This window comes from Chionomys nivalis, chromosome 12 (genome assembly GCF_950005125.1).
Source record: "Chionomys nivalis chromosome 12, mChiNiv1.1, whole genome shotgun sequence".
NCBI lineage: Eukaryota > Metazoa > Chordata > Mammalia > Rodentia > Cricetidae > Chionomys > Chionomys nivalis.
In genome coordinates, this window is record NC_080097.1 from 43,591,210 (window position 1) to 43,611,909 (window position 20,700).

The 20,700-nt window shown below is 50.7% G+C and overlaps 1 protein-coding gene across 4 annotated transcripts; it reads right to left on the minus strand.

The window, feature by feature from the left end:
- Positions 1-14,783: 14,783 nt before the first annotated feature.
- Egr3 (early growth response 3) lies at positions 14,784-20,476 on the minus strand. Of its 4 annotated transcripts, XM_057786771.1 has the most exons (3): positions 19,818-19,949; positions 19,337-19,389; positions 14,784-18,519 (listed from the first exon to the last, which is right to left on the minus strand). In XM_057786771.1, the coding sequence occupies exons 2-3, from the start codon at positions 19,374-19,376 to the stop codon at positions 17,507-17,509; spliced, it is 1,053 nt and encodes a 350-aa protein (XP_057642754.1). In that variant the 5' UTR covers positions 19,377-19,389; positions 19,818-19,949; the 3' UTR covers positions 14,784-17,506. The 4 variants fall into 4 exon arrangements, with proteins under 4 accessions (XP_057642754.1, XP_057642753.1, XP_057642751.1 ...); XM_057786770.1 differs by lacking the exon at positions 19,337-19,389 and having other exon boundaries at positions 19,818-20,476; XM_057786768.1 differs by lacking the exons at positions 19,337-19,389; positions 19,818-19,949 and adding an exon at positions 19,538-19,705.
- Positions 20,477-20,700: the final 224 nt, after the last annotated feature.

The following is a 20,700-nucleotide window of genomic DNA, read 5'->3' on the forward strand; positions in this document are numbered from 1 at the left end:
AGGACATCAGAGTAAGAATTTGTGGAGGATGGGAAGTCCACATGGACTCCTTAAAGGTCAGGGTGAAGTGTTCTCTCTGAAGCTAGGCTAGCAAGCACTAATCAGGACTAGGAACACCTGCTGGGTCTTGGCTCTGCCTCCAAGTGGCTTGGGAGTTATTTTTCTTCCCATGGGCTTCATCTTCCTCCACAGTGCTTTGCTGTTCATTTGTAGAGGGCAACCTATTATCCTGGCAACAGCCAAGGGTATTGGACCCAATGTGAGAGGTCCAGACTAAATCAAGGCTGGCAAATGGGTGTCATTCCACATGTCAGTTTAGAATGCCTATTATTAGCTGTCTAGAATGCTTTATTGAGGAATCGGGGGACTCACTTCTCTCCTTGTGAAGACGCTCTGTGATTGACTAGTAATGCCTGCCATAAATGAGCAAAGCGGGTAAGATGGTATGTGTGCTGTCTTATTTTGTTATGTTGACAGTTACTGTGCATGCTATGCCATGTGCTATCCTAGGCAACTACCATTAATCCTTACAACAACCCTGTAAGGTAGGTGGCACTATCACTGTTGTCATTTTTTTTTTTTTTTTTAGTATGACATTCATACAGGACGAAGAAGAAGACTCCAACCTGGGCAACCTAGCTCTGCTTCCGCCCGTTTACCGCTTGAGTATATCACCACCCCCAAAGTTCCTGCCACCTCTGACTATCTTTAGCTCTGTTAAGGTGCAGTGTGCAGTGGGGTCTCAAGCTCGCATATGGGCCAGAAGGAGCACCAATTTGGAAGGGCCAGCATGTGACCAGGCCCTAACAGAGAACACTTTACTATGTATGTTTCCTGCCCTTTGGAAAGCTGCCACCAGCAGATGGCAGCACCTGGCAGGGTGAGAGCAAAGGGCATCTCCTGACTCAGCCTGGAAGACCTTTAGGGGGCCCCTAACCCAGATGTCAAGGAGAGTCGGAGCAAACAAGGGTGTGGAGGAAGCTTAGCCAAGGGCCCCAAGGCGGAGGGCCCTGGACCTTAGATCTGCAGGGAGCCGCCAGAGCACATGCTTCAGTTGTGCCCAACAGTAGGAGCCTCTCAGCTTGCATTTCATGGCGCTTGCTGTGCGCTCACCCCCCCACCCTTTCCTCCACTCTGGAAGAATGACTAACTTTAAGGACTAAAAAAAAAATGTTTTGATTACACTGCCTTTTCACCAACTGGGAGCATTAGTCACCCAGGACTGCTGCAGATAACGGGGAAGGCAAGCAGCGTCCCCCTCCTCCCCCTCCTTCTCTCCAATTAGCTCACAGGCCCAGGGAAGAGATGAGTGAGTGAGTGAGAGCGAGAGAGGGAGAGGGAGAGGGAGAGGGAGAGGGAGAGGGAGAGGGAGAGAGAGAGAGAGAGAGAGAGAGAGAGAGAGAGAGAGAGAGAGAGAGAATATCAGGATGCAAAACAATCCCCCCTCTGGATAATGCACTGCCCAGGCGTTGGGGTGTGAGGTGCTAGATGAGGGCTGGGGAGACCCCTGAGGTAGGGCCCAACCCAGGGTGGCAGGTGCTCACTGGAGACAACTATAAGAGGACATTAAGCCATGGCCAGCTGGCCCTGGGTGGCCTATTTCCCCAGGTAGGTCCTGGGAAGGGGAAATGGAGGTAACCCACTAAAGACATGGCTACTGAGGTGGGGACCCTAATGTGAATGCTGTTAAGGCCACACACAGTGAGACTAACAACTGTCCCTGGGAGGTGGCCCTGAGGAGTTTGGAATTTGAAGTTCACTGTCGGGTAGTACCAGCACCCACATTCTATTCTCTGTGTCAATATCCCCCCTTCTCTGTTCCCAAGGAGCACGCATGATCTGCTGTGTTGGGCTAGCCCTACCTGAATGTTGTTTCTGTCCCTACCTTGGTGCTATGAAGCTAGAGGGATAGTGCCTTCTCCTGCTCCGGCCTTTTGGTCCAGGGAAGCATCTTGGGCTTTGTAGGGAGGGCCTGTCGTCAGGGCTGGGCTGACTCCCGGGATTCTGGCCTCTCGGCATAGATTTGTAGCCCATCCCTCCCATTCTGAAGAGAAGTTGTTCTGAGTGGCCTTTCGCGCAGCAGAGCTGTGGATACTTGTGTGAAGAATTTCAAGTACTGGGATACACATCGTTTTAAATGCTAAACATACTGAAAAAGGCTGAAACAGGACCTCAGTTCAATTCCTCCCAGGAGCAGGGTTTCAGTTAGACCTCATTGCTAATACAGATTTTTTTTTTTTTGCATATTTCACATCCACAAATGTTAGGGACTCACTTTTTGGGGTGAATAGGGTTGAGAGAGGTAGAAGCAGCTTTTCCTAGAGCAGTGGTTCTCCACCTTCCTAATGCTGTGACCCTTTAATACAGTTCCTCCTGTTGTGGTGACCCCAACCATTAAATTCGTTCATTGCTACTTCATAACTGCAACTTTGCTACTGTTATGAATTGTGATAATGTAAACATCTGCTGTGCAGGATATCTGATACGCAACCCCTATGAAAGGACAGTTCGACCTGCAAAGGGGTCTCGACTCACAGGTTGAGATCTGCTGTCCTGGAGAAAAGAGGCCTATTGGCTGCCACTCAACTTCAGGGCCACAGTTGCCAGCCAGTGTCTAGGAGTCTCTCTTGGTTTTGCTTTTCTAAGTATCTTTCAACAGGCTTAAGAGACTCCCACCCCTGATGTGCCCTCTGCAGTTCCCAATAACCAGGAGATCTTGGCAGCACCAGGTAAAGAACACATTCTGAATGTATTAGCTAATGTACCCTGCGTAGCCGTTCAGCAAGGCAGTTCCTCTATGTTCTTTTTTTAGAGATGGAAAAACTGAGGTTGAATTAGTTACCCCGAAGTTATAGACTTGACCATGAGAAGGACATGCATTTAAACCTAGGCTGTCTAAATTGCCTTTTGATTAAAAATAATAAGTAGCATTTATGGAAGATTCACTCGCAAACACCGTTTCACTAAGCCTAGTTGGCATCCTGAAGAAGGTAGGCTGACAGGGTCGAGTTCTTCTTGTTTGGTGACTGTACTTCCCATTGGTCAGATTATGGATGAGGGTCCCCCCCATCCCATATCAGAAGACAGCTCATGATTTGGACTGATCGTGGTAGAACAAAATAATTCTGAGACTGGTCCCTAACTGGGGCACCATTCCCTCTTAGATGAAGTCATTGGATATCCCAGGTGAGCACAACTCCCAGAGGCATGTGGGTTTCCTAGGGAATCCTTGCAGGTCCCCTGAGTGGCAAGCTGACCAGGGTGTGGTGGGCAGGACTGCCCTAACCTGACCTTGCTCCAGGCCTGGCTGCCCCATGTCTGGTTGCTGTTGCTGTGGACGAGACAGCCCCCAGACACTGGCAGGACAGGTGGCAATTATCCCTGGGCACTGATTACACCACAGGGCCAGCAGTGCCTCAAATAGCCCAGCAACCCAGCCCGGCGCTGGGCGTGGGGGAGGAGAAGGGTCCTGCAGGAAAGGAAGGGGCAGGACCACAGGGTATGGGGTGTAGATGTGTCGGGAAGGACTGTGGAGGTAGGGGAGTATTTCATCTCCAGGCCTCTGTCTTTTGGGTGGCCTAGACTTATCAGAGAAAGGGCTGAGCTATCAATGAAACAGGATGGTCCTGTGCAACTAGACAAGGCACATGCCAATCATGTGGTCAAGGTGGAAAAGTGGTGCCTTGGTTGAGGGACATGTGGAAAAGGTCTCTCTCCTATAGATCAGTAGCCAGTAGTATCGCTGAGGCAGGCTAGCTGTTCCCTATCTTGCTTGCACCTGCACTGATCAGGAAGGGGCTCCCATGGACGATACGTAGCATGGAGGAGGAAAGTCAGAGCTAGGGTGAGGAGAGTGCTGAGGACTCCGAGTCCCCCCTCTTAGGAGGGGCCAGGTCAAGACACTCCAGTCCCCAACAGCCACCCTTGGTCTTGTGTGGGACTGCAACTGCCAGGTTTCAGGGCACATTTCTCAGGGTTCCTTTCAGTCAGAGGCAAAGCCATGAAGCTACAGGTATCAGGGGTACTGGGGAATGGGGTGGTGGCTGGATAGAGCATCATGTAGGACTGTGCTTAGCGCAGGGAAGTCTGGCATGTCACCCCTCCATTTTCACTCATTCTGCCTTCTGCAAAATGTGCTTGCTCCCTCTCCTTAGACCTCAGTTTCCCTAAGCTGTCAGAGCGACCTGGGATTCTGCCAGGTTGGCACCTTCACATTGAGGACAGGGGTGGTGGGAAGCCCTGCGAGGTTCCGTAGAATAGCCCTGAAGGCCATCAGGTGAGGCTAGAGAGATCACTTTGGGGATCTGTTCTGAAGCTGGCTTCTTTTCAGACCGGCTTCTTGGTGAGCAGCATGGCCAGAACAGCAGTGGAAAGGGGACACTGGGAGAGACAGAAATGACAAAGAGAAGCCCCTTCATAATATGCCCCCTCATTTCTCCCTGTGTAAGCACAGATTCCCATGAATTAACCCCTCCCATTTGAAGAGTTCTCATTCATGGTAGCTTCCCTGCCTGTAATCCAAAGGAAGGCCTCATCTGTTGGACCCTATGACCTCAAACTAGCTACAGGCAAGCAGGCCAGGGGCTATGCCTATATTTGACAAGTTGGAGACCAGGCAGGACTGACTCTGGATCCCCAAACATCATTAAGAAGGTAGCAGAGACCCACGATGATTGGGTGATTGGCATGTGTACTCTTTCCCTTCCATTCCTGGGACTCTGCCCAACAGGTGTACCTCCTCAAGAGCCACCTGTAAGTTTCGGAGACCAAGGCCAAAGCAGGAGGCTGTGCGGCTCCCAACCACCTCTCTCAGCAGCCCTGCTAATCCAAATAAGATAGGAAAAAGGCAGTGGGAGGAAATGATAGTTTCATGGTTATTTTCAGAAAGGAAAGGAAAAAAAAATGCAAACAGGAGCGCACCCTGCATTTTGGTACAAAATCTAGGAGTCGCATGGAAAAGAACCCACAGTTCTTCCTTCTTCTTGTCCCTCTCACCAGATGCTGGGGAGAGGTGGCTGGGTTGTGGGGGCTTTAGGCTGCTCCCCTCCCCCCATTCAAGGCAAGGGAGGTGAGGGGCTGTGGTAGACATGGAAAAGCCAGCAAAGACCCTATCAAATAAGGGGTGTTAGAGAAAAAGGCATTTTTGTTTTGCGGGCCTCCAGGGGCCCACCCTTTGGGGGTGGAGGAAGCCAATGCGGGTTCTGGAGCCAAGGCCTGTTAGAGCACAGTGGCAGGGGTGGGATTGGTGGGTTGGGAGGGTGTGTCTTAGAGGCACAGTGCAGAGAGAAGAGAGAGGGGGAGGAAGAGCAGGAGCTGCTGAGTGCCTGTGTGTGCAGGGAGTGAGCAAAGATTGGGGCTGCATAGCCTGGGATGTACACAGAAGGGATTGCAGAGGGCCTCATCATCTCCAGGGTGCTGTATGGACAGCCAGCAACGCCCAGTTTCTTGTTCCCAGACAGGACTTGGACTTCACTGTCTAGTCTACGCATTTCTGTCGGCAGGACAGGGCCTGGGAGAGAAGGAAGCAGGGCCCTGGATCTGTGGGAGCTTTGCTTGAAACTCTGTTTGGTGGGTGTCACATTCACTGAGATTCCCACAGGGACCCTGAGAATAGGATGTGAATGGAAAAGAGAGACTTGAAGCATGGATAATAAAGATACATTGAAGCCAGACAGTGGTGGCACATGCCTTTAATCCCAGCACTGGGAAGGCAGACGCAGGTAGATCTCTGAGTTCGAGGCCAGCCTGGTCTAGAGAGTGAGTTCCAGAACAGCCGGAGCTACATTGAGAAACCCTGTCCCAGAAAATAAAACAAAACAAAAAACAAAAGCAAAAAGATGCATTGGATTAGGACTCCTAAGCGTTACTGGATACAGTACTCTAAGAGCAAGGGGAAAGGGTGCACAAACTGAGATTAGCATGCTCCGAAGAGTGGCAAGAAGATCCTGGGAACTTAGCTGACCCAGTGTCCTGCCCTGAGGCAGAAGTACAATTATCCCCATTTTATAGATGTGTCATCTGAGGCTGAGGTTTACAGATAGGCCCAAGTTTCCATGACTTATCAAAGAATAGGGTGGGTGTGGAGTGAACAAATCCAGGTATGATGTTGAGTGGTTGGAATGGTGAAGGGGGCTTTTCTGGGTGGGGGGGACGACACCAATTGAGGCTGACTGTCAAGAAGACTGGTCCTGGGAGACTCCCAGGCTTGGAAGCTGGAGACAAAGAAGGTTAAAGCCTGCTGAACCAGCCCAACCCTAGGACCTGGAAAGGCTGGGAGGAGAAGGAGATAATGACTCAACCTGTCCGACACTGGCTTGACCTAGGGAGGTTGGGTAACCCAACAGACGCCACAGCAGAGTAAGGATGGAATAAATGCCTGATGCCGGAGATAAGGGCCTGAGGGCGTGCCAGCAGGGAGGGACCACTGGCTCCTGGCAGCTGCCTTTGGGAGGAGCACACTTGGACTTTGGGGATGAGAAGCACTGAGGTTTCCCAGACCTTTGGAGTTAACAACTAAATCAGAGCGCTCTGGGCACTAGGGGAGAGAAGGATTACCCCTAGATAGAGGTTCTGAGCCTCCCAGGTCCCTGCTGTTCCCTCATCAGGGTAGAAGTTCCCACTTGGGCCCTCTGGTCCATGAATATGAGGCAGGTCTGAACAGGGCGCACTATTTAACGTTTCTGGTTTGGGTTTGAATGGGACTTTAGATGAGAAACTATATTCCATGTCAGTTTCTATACATTCTCAAGAAAATAGAAGAGAAAGGGCTGGAGAGATGGCTCAGTGGCTAAGAGCTTTGTCTGCTCTTCTAAAGGACCTGAGTTCAATTCCCAGCAACCACATGTGCTCATAACCATCTGTAATGAGATTTGGTGCTCTCTTCTGACCTGCAGGGATACATGAACACTGAATACATAATAAATAAATAAATAAAAAAAAAAAAAAAGAAAATAGAAGAGAAAATGGGGTTGTAAACATATTCCAAGAAGCAAACACAGACCAGCAAACCGCCTTAGGCCATAAGGATCCAAAGTCAGGGAGCTGGGCCCCAGGAAGAGAGGAGAGTCCCTGGAGCCAGCCACAGAGGACAGAGTGGTGCTTCTGAGCAGCAGGAAGAGGAACACTTGAGTTTGGGCCTTGTCTGATATGTCTGAGCCTGAGCTTAGTTCTAGAGGAGAGATAGCAAGGTGGGTTTGTGTATGGTGTGCATATTCTGCAGACAGGCTTACGCAGAGGGTACTCCATGGATCAGTTGCTATGGTAGCTTTTCTGATGGGGACTACAAGAACCCAGAGAAGGATGGTGACTCTGCAAATGTCATACATCTTTGTCCCAGTGTCTGAGCCAGGAGAGAAGCCAGGTTTCCCAACTCTTGATGCAGTGGGAAGCACAGAGGCAAAGACCTCATTGGTTGGAAATTTCGGTGCCCTAAAACTCAGAAGATGCATTTCCACAGAGAAGCAGGATTGTTCCCAGGTTTGTCACCTCTGAGCCATCTGGAGCCTATGTGCCTTGTTTACATGACCTGCTTAAAGTTAGACCTGGCTTCTAGAATATTCACTCACAGCAAGAGAGGTACTCCACTTGCCTCTCTCAATGGTCTCCAGGCTTTGGGACCAGGACAGTTCTTTCCATAATTGTACATTACAACAGAGCCTCTCTAGCAACAACCGGGGTTGTAGATGGGGATCCAGGCTAAGGCACCGGAGAGAATAGGTACCAAAGGGACAGTTTTGTCTTTTGGATGGGAGGCCTGACCTCAACACCAGCAGCAGCAAAGGAAGAGCAAGTGGCTGGGCTGGGAAAAGGCAAGATGGCAGTTTGCTCATTTCCTGAACTGTGGAAGAGCTCCTCTCCTTGGGTCCCACATGGAGGTGTCCGCATCCCAGAGAGATGTTCTGCTTGTCGCAAGCAAATGTGAAGGTGGTGTCTCCTTCCTCAGCCCTCGCCTAGCTCTGGAAAAGTCTTCCCTGTAGCCAGAAGCAGCAACCAGGATGTAGCATGGAGCCATGTCATCTGGGTTGAACAACCTCCATGAAGCTAGAGATGTCAAGCTGTGCATTGTCATAGGACCCAGAACCACTGGAGGTTTTTCTCTTTCTCCTTTGGGAAAAGGATAAAAAGAGGGAGTAACCCAGCACCCACCAAGGGAGGGTTCTAGCAGGTCCTCACTAACTGGAGAGCAGTGTGGGTATTTTAAGTGGTATCCTCAGCTGAGTACATGGCATGTAGGAAATGCTCAGTATGATATGCTTTTGTACTATGGGAGACCTAGAAGAGGACTTTCAGAGATCCTTTAGAAATTCCTTTCCCCTCCACAACTTCCCGACTGCTTGCCTTCCTACCTCCCATCGGACTCTGATTTTGGTGTCTCCTTATGGGGTATCAGCCTCAATGTATTGAAGTCATCTGCTTCTCCATGTCCACCTCCTCTCTGTCCCCAGAAGACCCTGGAAGGCCGATACAATGTCTTGCTTATCTTTGTAGCGTGGGTGCCTTCTTCTCCAAGTGCTGTGAACTTTATATGTTTAATAAATTTTTATATATGAATAGATGAATGAATGAAACACGAAAGAGATCTGGATGGCACTACACTGCCTGGGAAAGATGGAGACTTGGGGAGAGGTGTGAAATAGAAGACCTCAACTATTATAAAAGCTATAGAAATGAATCCACAAGACTGAGATTTGCAAGAATCTAGGAACATGGCAAGGAACAGCTCAAGTTCTTTTAGGGATGTCCCATTTTGAATGTTCAGGGTTGAGGGTATATATAGGAATATGCCCATCTTGGCAGGACCTGGTCATCGGCCAGCTTTGGCCCAAGGCAGGACACATGGCTACTCCAGCCACAGACAAAGCAGAGAGTTGGCTTTGTAGGAACCGTTTATGACTGAGGAGGCCGAAGTACATTCCTGCTCCTAGGCTGGGCAGTAGGAAGAAGGGTTATCCATCCTACTAGGTACCCTGGAGAATGTCAACAGGAGTACAGGATGCTCTAGGATTCCTGTTCTCCTTAGCTAAGTTGGAGTATATGAAACACCAGGGACCTCTGACCTCTCAGACATAAAGAAAACTAAGAAAACCTATGTCAGCAAATTAAAAGATAGATGAGGCAGATGGATGGGAGCTTTGGAGATACGGATAAGGCAACTGTGATTGGGCCAAGCAGTCCAGGTGCATGTTGGGACTGGGCAGCGCTCTTTTTTTCTTTTTCTTTTTGCTTCTCTTGGATGTATGAATTTCTTTTAAGGAGCTGGCCTGGTTTGGCCCCACACTGCCACTCTGACTCTACTTCTTATAGCTGGCTAACTTCCTTTCTCTAGCTGCTCTAGCTCCCACAGTTCCTTTGAACATTCTAAGACATTATCTCCTCAAGACCTTTGCACTTGGGTATCCTGTGCAAAGTCTGCCTGTTCGCGCCATCACTTCTCGGGCCTGTGCTTACAGGCCCCCTCCCTGGGAGGCAGCCCTGGACCACCCATCGAGCAGCAAATCCCTCCCTCTGGCACTCTCCATTCTTTCTATAAGCTCAGCTCTGTTTTTACTCCATATCTCATATCGCACGCAGTCAGCCACAACACATAGTTGCTTGTTTGTGTTTTACCTGTCTCTGCCTTAGAGAAGAACAACTTGGAGAATTCAGGTCCTTTCGCTTCACTATTAAAACCCTCAATGCCTAGAAGAATGTGCTGCAAATATTTACTGGACTAGAAAAGCAATGACGAGTTTCCCTGGAGCTTTCCACTACCCAGGAGAGGATCTGAAATGGGCTCTGCCATTACTAACTGCATAAGAAAAAAAAATCTCAAACCTTTGTGACTTCTGTTCCCTTACCTAGGAAAAGAGTATGTTGGGCCAAACAACTACAGATTTAAGAGAACCTGCCCAAAGAGGTAGGATGAGAGAAGGGCTTTGATGCCTGTGGTTCTCTCGGAGAACACCATGACATCAAGTCTCAGGAACTTGGTCTACTCCAAAACTGGGGCTGGGTGCCATGAGACCAGCAACTCAAAGCTAAGAGCTGAGTTCGAGGGCGGATGACTAAGAACCATGCTGGTATCAAGGGTGAGGGATGGACAGAATGCAGAACTGGGCTAGCTGCGTTTTATTTAAATCCTTGATAAGAATCAGGAAGCAGGCAACAGCCCAATGACACATTAACTGATTTTGCAGATGATACCAGATCAGGAAGGCATTATATCCACCCATCTTGGTGAGAGAGAGAGAGAGGACAAAAGAATCAAGGAAGGGGTCAGGAACTAGGTCAGGAAATGACAACAGTGAACCTCAGCTAAGGCCAAGAGGGAAAGAACCTGTGCTCTCGGGTGGATGAAGGGGTTGAGGGAAGTGAAGAGCACCGATGTTTGGAACCCGCATCCTCAGTGGATGGTTGGAACCAAGGGTTACACTGTTTTCTGAATATGTTTCAAGTAATGCATCAGTCTCAGGCTGGCCATAGAGCCATTTCACTTACAGTGATGTTTAGAAGGTAGGGTGTCTCCAATGAGCCAGCACTATATAGATGACCTTGTTCGAACTCTCCAACAGCAATGAAAAAACAGGCAGAGACTAGGCTTCAGTAAGACAAGAAACTAGTCTGGGCACATCACTCAGTGGTAGAATACTTGTGCAGAATGTGAGACCTGGACTTGATTCCCAGCACCACAACAAAGTAAACAATAACAGTATCTGTTGACAGTCACACTGTAATGAAGTGGCCAGCCTGAGATTTGGATCTTGAATGGAGGTCACAATTCCAAAGCAGGTTAAGAGTCGGAGGGGAAAACAGAATAGCTGCTGGACTGTTAAAAATGGCTTCCGAATTTTTAGACTTGAGATCTAATAAGAGTGGCCCTTGAGGAAATTTTCTTTAGGGCCTCAAGATCCCATGGGACAGGTGATGTTTTGATTCTCTTGTTGGGATGAACTGATTTTTCTAAACAGTAGGGAGAGTAAGCAAGGAGAGACAGAAGACTGTAAAAATCTATACAGCTTGAGGCAAAATGCCAATTATTGAGTGAGTAGCCCAGAGCTCTTTTGGCCTGCTCTTGAGAAAATGCCAAAGGGCTTAAGGTCTCCGTTCTGCTCTGGTAACTAGTCTAACACTTTGGTAGAGACAAGAACTGACGGATCTGGGCTGGTGGGCAGTACCCAGCGGAGTGTGCCATGCTAAGAATACAGTGATAAAGGCAATATTCTCTGAGAAATATGAACCAACCCCACCCTCAAGAGCCACCGGCCTCTCTTTTCCTTCAGGAGGGTGAGAGGTGGGGACTTTCTGAGACCACAGTGATGATGCCAAGGACAGTCACATTTGCAGTCGAGCAGATCTCTGCATGGGCCACAATGCCAACAATGAAAAGTTCAAGACATGGATGGCTGCCAGGCCTTGGCAAGCAGGGTGAGGAAAGCCAGCCTGAAGAACTGGTGACCATGACCACACTTCACGTGGAATTAGCAAGGCCCTGCCAACAACACAGGATCAAAATGTCTGGATACTAGGGGCTCCGGTCACAGAGTGAAGAAAGAGACTGCAGCCATGGGGAAGCCCTAAGGCCTGGGGAAGGCATTTTTGAGACCCACAGAAAAGGCCTTTTCCATTTAAAGACATTTGGAACCAGACCATGTGTCCTGATCCCAAGAAACTCCTGGAGGGGCAGCCAGGAAGCAAGTTAGGTAGTGTTAAAGAAGCCACTTGGTGGGCCTATGCCCATCCAGCCTGGCAGTTAAACTTTGTGTTGATGTTTTCATTTGTAGCTCTGCGGCCAATTTTTGTGTTAGCGTAATATTGAGATTGTTGACAAGACGTTCAGTCGTCTGTGTTTGTTAGTTGGAAAGAAATGGTGGGTCTACCTTAGAGTCAGGGGCTCCTGATGGCAGGTGGGTGGCAGGTATTGCCTCAGGTCCATGCCAGAGAGCAGCCCTGGCCATGCCTAGAGCGGACACAGTCAGAGACACATCAGAGACCTTACTGCTAACAGGGAGAAGCCTTGTCACACTGCCTTTCCCTGTTCCCTCACTGAACTGTAAGGACGACCAAACTCAGAGGGAGGGAAACTTTAAACAAAGGAAAGGTCAATTTTAAGTTTTAAGAAGTCCTCTGGCCTCTGTGTCTGATGCATGAGTAAGACTGTGTGTCTTCAGGGGCTGTTCTAGGTTCTGGCCGAGGGTCTCTATTCCTTTGCCCTCTGGAGCTCTCTCTCCTCTCTCTATGAAGACCGAGTTTTCTGAGATGACCCTTTTGGGGGCATATGGAGGATGATACCCTAATTTTAAAACTCCATGGTGCCTTTTAGGAGGTCACGTTTTCCTACTAGTCACCGGTGGTGCCATCTCAAGTCTTTGGGACATACAGCACAGGGGTCTCTTTCTTTCCTTAGGCTTATCAGTCAGGACCATTGGGAGCTCATAAGGGTCAGCAAAGGCAACTCACAATCTCCTCATCTATGCAGGTAAATCCCGGACTATCAAAAAGGGAACACAAAATAAAAATAAAATAAAAAGGGAACCCTAACAATTATCCAGAAGCTAATGCCTGCATCCACCAAAATCCATCTCGTGATTCCTTTTTACATACTTGTAAATATGCACGCACTCACGCACGCATGCGCACACATACACACAGAGTTCACCACCACTGTATAAAAACACACGTCTCACCTCAAATTCCTAAAAAGGTTCTCATTTATGCCCAATCCCAGTTTACGAAGTACCATTTTGTAGCCATCAGTTTCAGTACGCCACGCCAGAGGTGGTACATGTGTGCATATATATGCAATGTCCTCTCCTTCTCCTCTAGACACTTCAAATGTTTGGAACAAGCCACGGCACTATCTGTCTACACCTTTACACCTTGTTACGTCCATTTTGTCCTTAGGTTTCATGCTCGAATCTCTTCTCTACTTACAAAACCCAGTCAGGTTGGGTAGCAAGTGTGATGCTATCTGGGGCAGTCTTATCTAGCTAGCTACAAAGTTTGAATCAGTGGTGATTACACCACACTGGGCTGGTGCCAGGCAGGCAGGCTGCCATATTGCCAAGTAACCCAACAGTTGAACCAGGTTGGGTTGAGTAATAGCCACCAATGGGAAGTGAGTTTATTAATCATACAGCATGGGATACTGTTGAAAGCACAACTCTGAAGGCCTGGTTTGGTTGGAGAAGGTACAGGTGGGGCAGGAGGCTACCTGTGAAGACATCCAGTGATGATATCTTCAACTCTGAGACAACTCACCTGAGAAACCACACAGACAGCTGGAAACATGTAGTTCATCAAAGAGCGGGGCTCTAGGTTCAGTCATTGAGACTTCTCAGCCCTCTTGGACTCCTTTAGTTGGAAGGAGGGCAGCTCTGTGTGGTTGTGTATAATGCTGGAGCTTGGAATTCTTAGCTTCACGAGGAGCGAGAAAGGAATCCAAGATGGCAGAGAGGGAGCTAGAATTGCGTGGGTGCAAGAATTTAAGATTGCACAGTACTTGCTCTTTATTCATCTCTCCCTTCGGAAACATTCTTTGCTAGGGCTACACCACCACACTCTCCACCCAGCTCTGGCCTTAGCTTACTGGTAACTATAGCCAACCCGAAATAACATCTCTATTTCTTGCTGAGATGGGCCTGCTATTAGCTAGTATTGAGAGCGGTTTCTGTGACTTTGGGCTGGCTCTGTGTGTGTGTGTGTGTGTGTGTGTGTGTGTGTGTGTAGAACTGAGACACTGACGCCCCATTACAATCTGGTACTGTGTTTCCATAACCCAGTGTCAAGCATCAAGCCCAGATTTTGATGAGGCAGATCATATGTCACACACACCGCAGAGGGGCTCCGGTGAATATTCTACAGGGAGGGAGGCAGGCAGGATGGGGTTTTCTGAAGACTGCTCTAGAACAAGGAAGGATTCTGAGAACTAGGACATAAAAGAAAAGGTAGATACAAAAAACAAAGGGCCAATATTCCTGGAAGGGCAATGGTGGAAACGCTAGGCTAGCCAGAGAAGTGAGTTAAGGGTGAGGGAGATAACCTGAAGGGCATGGGAGGCACTGCTTTTACAGGACACAGAAAGCTTGAGATGCAACGCACTGACACTACCCAGACTTTCCCTGTCCGGTGTGTTCTCCAAACCCCAGGTCTTTGTCACTCACAAGGACCACTTTCTAAGGAGAGCCACCTTTCTTAGACACTGACAAGCAGGGAGGACTTTGGAAGGCCTGTCCAGGTGGAAATAGAGCTGTAGAACTTTAAAATGAGACTCCCCTCTCCCCACTATCTGACCACAGAAGAGCTGCCAATCTCTCTGGTTATCTTGCCAACCCCAAGGAATCCTTGTCAAGTCTCCACCTGTCTCTCAGGCTTCAAAAGCTTAAGCAAGAGAATTTCTCAGTGCTGTTCCAGAGGCCCTTTAGGGTCTTGTCCTAAGACCAACAGAGGAATAGTTTACCAACCAGGAGACTTAACCATAAAGAAGGTTCTAGAAGATTTAAGTCACTTCCTTGACTCCCTCGAGTTCAGCCTACCCAACCCATTCATCTAATTGTTCTGTTAGTCTGAGAATCCATGAAGGGTAGAGTGGAATCCTCTCAGAGCCAGCATTCAAAGCTGGATTAGAAACATCAGAACCCACACAGAATTCTGACCCATGTCCACGGTCATCAGTTCTACTCTGAGGGTTCTCAGAGCAAGAGGCATAAATCCAGGCACCACAATCTATCAAACAGACCACCGCACCCCAAACAAATCAAGACCCCAAAACAAAAACGCACAACAACAATAACAACAAAAACCCCAGGCCAAACTAAAACTTTATACCATGAAAACAAGAAATAAAATGAGATGTAAAGACGGGCTGATTGTCAGCAAACACAATATATTTACTGTATTGGCATTTGCTCACAGGGCAAATGGTACAACATTACACCATTTCAATATTTGTTTTTAAAAATGCTGTTTTCATGAACTATATTATATTGGCATAACAATGTGACAAGGGGTAAATGAAATGTTGGTGAAGAATCTCACCTTTTCACAATATCAAGCATTTGTTTAACCTTAGTATAAGGTACTATAAATCCAAGAAATAAAAACATCCACAAAATATATTACATCTGGTTTGTCTTTTTCTAAGTACTCAACTGTATACAAAAGTCTTTCAAAAAATATCATTCCCCATAGGTTTTCCTGTTTAAAACCTGATATTTTTTTTCTCTCAGTTCACATAAGTTAGAGTGCATTTTCTCTTGTTGGTTTTTTTTTAAACATGCAGACATATAAAAAAAATCGGGATAGCACAACCTTTTGGCAACAAAGTTATTTTTCTCTTAGTTTAGCTTAAATGACTGAGAACAGTTTTATTAAAACAAAGGAAAAGTCAGAGTTACCATGCAGTGACATGCATATTTCAGAAGGAGGAAGGAAAAAATATTAAAGGATATTTGATTCCTCCTTCCAGCTTTGAACTGACCAAAATTTGTGTGTGTGTGTGTGTTTAAATAATCATCACATTATAAAAAGTATTCAGCAAAATACTGTCTCTGCAAAGAAAGATTTTACCCTTCAGCTGAAAAAATATGGGCCCTCCTGGCAAACTTCTCCTTCTACAAAAAGCCCGAGTACCTGGAAATTCCCAATCCCCCTATTCTTTGAGTTTTCCCTCTCCTTTCACCAGAGTCCTTTTTAGTATTATTTATCCACCACCAAAAGACGGTGGTGCTTCTATTTTATTTTATTTTTTTATTTAAAAAAAAAAAGTGGGAAACGCATAAAGTGACTTTAAAAACAGACATTCTGTAAACTCCAGACCTTTGTCGTTCCTCTCTGGGCAGCTCGATGGCCACAGGAGAAATGACAATAAGAAACAGTATACATTCAGTCAAGACTGGGAAGGAAGCTGTGTCAGAGAGCACCCTTCTCTGCGTCTCCACTTCAAAAGGGCCACCCTGTGTGAGGAAGGGCCGGGCAGGACAGCTGGGGTAGAGGGGCTCCTGAGAAGAGGTGAGGTAGGGCTGGGAGAAAGGTGTGATGGGGGAGTGAAACAGACGTGCCTTGTTCAGCAACAGATTAATGCAAAAAATCCCCATCTAGTTTTGAGGACCATTTGAACAGAATGTGTATGCATATATACACATGTGTGCACATATATTCACACACACACATACACAGGTAGATATAATCTCCTCAGTTAGCATTTTCATAAAAATAAATCATTTAAAGCTGTATATGCCTACAAATTCTCTTTATTCCAGTGCACTGCGCTGGATAACCAAATGCCTTAGATTTGATTTTTGCTAGGAATACAGAGTGTGTGTTATGTAAACATATGTGTATCAAGAAACACACACATACATCTACATACACACACCGACAATCATCATATACATACATTTCATTTCTAACTGCTGTGTTGGCGATCACAGAGGGCAAATGAATAGAGCCAGCTTTTCCCAGGAATGGGGGAATGAGAAATGGGGGAAAGAGAAATGACAAACATCAGGGTGGTTGAGCGAGGCCTGTCTTGAGAGACCTAGTGAGAACCTGAGAGGGAAAAGGAGACCATGGGGAGGAAAGGAAGAGGGCAAGCTCAAGAACACAGATTTTGAAAAGTGGGGGGTGCTGAGCAAATGATTTTTTTTTTTTTAAAAAAAGGCAGGCTCAGGAGATGGTGGCTCTTTCTCCCTAAAGATCAAACTGCCCTGAGGCCTAAGAGGGAAGCGCTCGGAAAGGGAAGGGGCCTCTGAGGAGCCAAACCCGAGGCGGCGGCAGCAGTACCGCAGCAGCTGCGTCCGAGGCATTTCTGTAAGAAACATTATTACGGAGCAGATGGAAGACCATCTCCTCCGGCCACATGCAGGTCCCCAGCCTGGGACATCTCCCAACGGCTTGGAGACCCTATGTGAAGAAGAGTTTAGGGGTAGACACAACCCAGTTCAGCTCAAGAGTCTCACACACGCGTGCGCGCGCACACACACATACACACGCACACTCACACATACAGGCGAGCACGCACACACTCGCGCGCATCACCGCACGCAAGCGCGCGTGCGTGCGGCTGGCAGCAAGCTCTGCGCTTTGGTGCGCTCCTTACCCCCTCCCCCTCTCGGGTGTTCGAGGGGTAACACAGGGAGACACTGGAGGGGGAAACAGTGAGGTGCTTGGGTCTGGCGAAGGTTGGATGGGTCCCGCCTTCAGTCCCCCGCAGGTCCTTGGCCCGGCCCAGCGGCCCCTGGATCAAGGCGATCCTAACTGAACAAAGCGGGCTAGACGCCACCTTTCCGCCCCCACGCCTTGGCAAAGGGGGGACAGCAAGGAGAAAGTGCCTCCAGCCCTAGCCCCCAACCATCGGCCGGTGTGAAAGGGTGGGAATGGGGGGCATCGAAGGGGAGGCAAAGGGGGCCGCACGTCCAGGGCGAGACCAGGGCGCGGCCCCTGCGCCTCAGTGGCTGGCTTTCCCCGCTGCTTTCAGGCGACCAGCCAGGAGGCACTGGAAGGGAAAAGAGGGGATCTGGGTGCCCGAGCCTCAGGCGCAAGTAGTGACCACAGGGGCCAAGGACACGGTGGGCGCCGAGGATGCAGAGGGCGCACCCCCTTTCTCTGACTTCTTCTCCTTTTGCTTGAGGTGGATCTTGGCGTGGCGCTTGCGCTCGTCGCTGCGCGCAAACTTGCGCCCACAGAACTCGCACGCGAAGGGCTTCTCCCCGGTGTGCGTGCGGATGTGAGTGGTGAGGTGGTCGCTGCGGCTGAAGCTCCGCATGCAGATCCGACACTGGAAGGGCTTGTGGCCCGTGTGGATGCGCAGGTGCCGGGTCAGCTCGTCCGAGCGGCTGAAGCGGCGGTCACAGCCCTCTGCGGGGCACGCGTGGGGCCGCTCGTGGAGCGGGGTCTTGCTAGGCCGATTGGGGTACTTGCGGGGTCGGATGGGCTTGAGAGTGAGTGGCGGCTGGGGCAGGCTGCCGAAGCCCGGGTGAATCTGCTTGTCTTTGAAGGCCTTGATGGTCTCCAGAGGGGTAATAGGGGGTGGGTTGACCCGGATGGGGTCCATGCCCTGGAAGGGCTTGTGTTCCGGAATGGAGCCCATGTCGTTGGGGTGGTGGTACAGGTTGTAGTCAGGAATCATGGGGAAAAGATTGCTGTCCAAGGCCGGCGGCTTGGCCGATTGGTAATCCTGGGGAGAATAGGCGAGCCCAGGGTTACCCTGGGGGTCGTGGAAAGACACGGGCTCCGAATAGAGATCACCGCAGTTGGAATAGGGGGGTAGAGCCGGATACATGGCTTCCACGTCGCCCTGCGGAGGCTGCACCATGCTAGCCGTGGACGTCTGCGTACTGAGTGCCCCTGAGGCCGGGGGCACCCCCAAGATGCCGGCGCTCATGAGGCTAATGATGTTGTCCTGGCACCAGTTGGAAGGAGAGTCGAAAGCGAACTTTCCCAAGTAGGTCACGGTCTTGTTGCCGGGAGCTGGCTGGAAAGAGCCCGAATAAGAGAGTTCCGGATTGGGCTTCTCGTTGGTCAGACCGATGTCCATCACATTCTCTGCGGAGAGCGGGGGAGAGAGGGGAGGGGTGAGTGAAGCCGAGCCGGCTCCGGTCTGCGGCGCCCCGGTCCTTGCCTAGGAGTAGAGGGTGCGGCCGGCTGGAGTGCGCAGCGCGTGGGGTAAGAGGAACGCTGAGCCCGGCGCAAAGCGGGCGGTGCCGCGCTCCCCGGCGCAACCTGGATACAGCAAAATACTACGGATCGGGGTGTGGAGTGGCTCCGGCACACACACCGCACACGCCGCGCACACACTCACGTACCACACACATACACGCACGCGCGCGAGAGAGCATTGTTGTTCTTCCCGAGGTGGGGCGGACAGGTAGCTGCAGCTACAGGTAGTTTCAGACCCGAAGCGCGCCCGGCTCTCGCTCTCCAGCATACACAACTCGGCCTCTTCCCCCGGCCCTGTCTACTCCAAGACGCCGCACCTTCACGCCCCAAGCGATGTCCCCCTACGGGCGCTGAGCCCCGGGTGGCCGACCCAGAGCGCTTCGACGCTTTTGTCCTCGGAGCGCAGAAGGGTGCCGCCCGTAAAGGGAGCCTCTCCCGGCCCCAGTCTCCTCCCGGCCTGAAGGAGCTTTCGGCTTGTGCTGGAGGGGAAAAGCCTAGACCCCGCTGAGAGTGGAGAGCGGCGGAAAACCGGCCGGTGCTTCCACGGCGGGAGCAGCTGCCTTTCCCAAGCTCCCGGGTCCCCGGATCGCCCCCGGTGGCAAACCCTTTCCCCCGCCCCGTGGGTGAGCCCCCTCCCTCTCCCCGCCGTCCCCACACCCCCAATGGCTTTGCTGAACGCCCCGGAAAGGCAGCGTCGCAGTACCTCTCCCACCGCGGGGACTCCACGCCGCACATGGCTCCATCCCGGGTGGGAGGCTGAGGGAGTAAGGGGGGGGGGAGAGCTCGGGTGAAAAAGACGCTGGGCTCCTCCCGAGAAAGGGGGCTACAGCACCACGCCTTGCGCCCAGCCCAGCGATCGGCCCCCTGCGTGGTGAGGGAGAACCCCAGAGCTGCTCGCACCTACCTCCCTCCGGTCGGCGGCTGCCCCCACCCGGGAGAACCGAAGCCTCCACCGTGGCGGCGTAGCCAACCAAGCCTTCCCGATCTCGGAGGGCGGGAGGAGTGGGTGGGAAAAGCAACTCGCCCCCCGGAAAATTCCCAGCGCGCCCCCCATCTTTCCATCCGTCTCTCCATCCATCCATTTCTGCATCCATCGATCTATGCATCCATCGCTAGCTCGCTTCCTCCTCCTCTTCCACCCCCTTTCCTTCCTCGCTGCCTCGCAGCCTCACCGCCACCCTTACCTGTAGCCATCTGATTGTAATGGGCTACTGAGTCGCTGCTGCCGGAGAAGAGGTTGAGCGCGCTGGGGATCTCCTCGGGGTACAGATTGTCAGGCAATTGGTTTAGCAAACTGCTCATGGTCACCGGCAGCTTCTCGGCGAGTTTGCCGGTCATAGCAGTCCCGAGCTACCGCCGCCACCGCCGCCGCCGCCACCGCCGCCGCCTGTTTCTAACGCAGCTTCCAGGCTAGCGGCATCCGAGAGGCGATCCGTGGTGCAGGGGAAAAGCATGCGAGAGGGAAAGTTCGGGGAGGGGGGAAGAGGGGAAGGGGTGGGCCAGGGGAGGGGATCTATTCTTTTTTTTGGAGGGGGTGGGAGAGGGGCAAAGAGGGTAATCCTTTCGGGTGCTTCAGCTGATGCGGTGCGACGCTGGGTCGTGGGGGTGGGGTGGGGCGTGTGCGGGGAGTGGGATGGGGGCTGGGCTGGGGGAGATCTAGGCTCCAGGGGGTCAGACGCGGCTTCAGTATTGAGCTCACAAACAGACACGCGCCCGCCGACCCCCTCCCGCCCCCCGATCTGCCACAGCCGCCGCCGCCGCCGCTGCTGCCGCCGCCACCTCCTCTGCCGCTGCTGCTGCCGCTGCTACCACCACCACCAGCCCCGCCGCTTCCTAGCTAGCTCACTGCTGCCCAAAAGCTCCCAGCCAGGGAACTCCACCAGTCTATTTATCTGAGCCCCGGGAAAGCTCCGTGACGTAGCTGCCCATATATGGACAGACAAAGCCCAGCCGAAGGGGCGCGACGTCACAATGGAAGCTCCTCACAATGGAACATTAGAAAGCAGGAAGCGGGCCGCAGCCAACGTGCAGCGCCCGCATCGCTCGCCGTTCTTAAAAAAAAAAAAG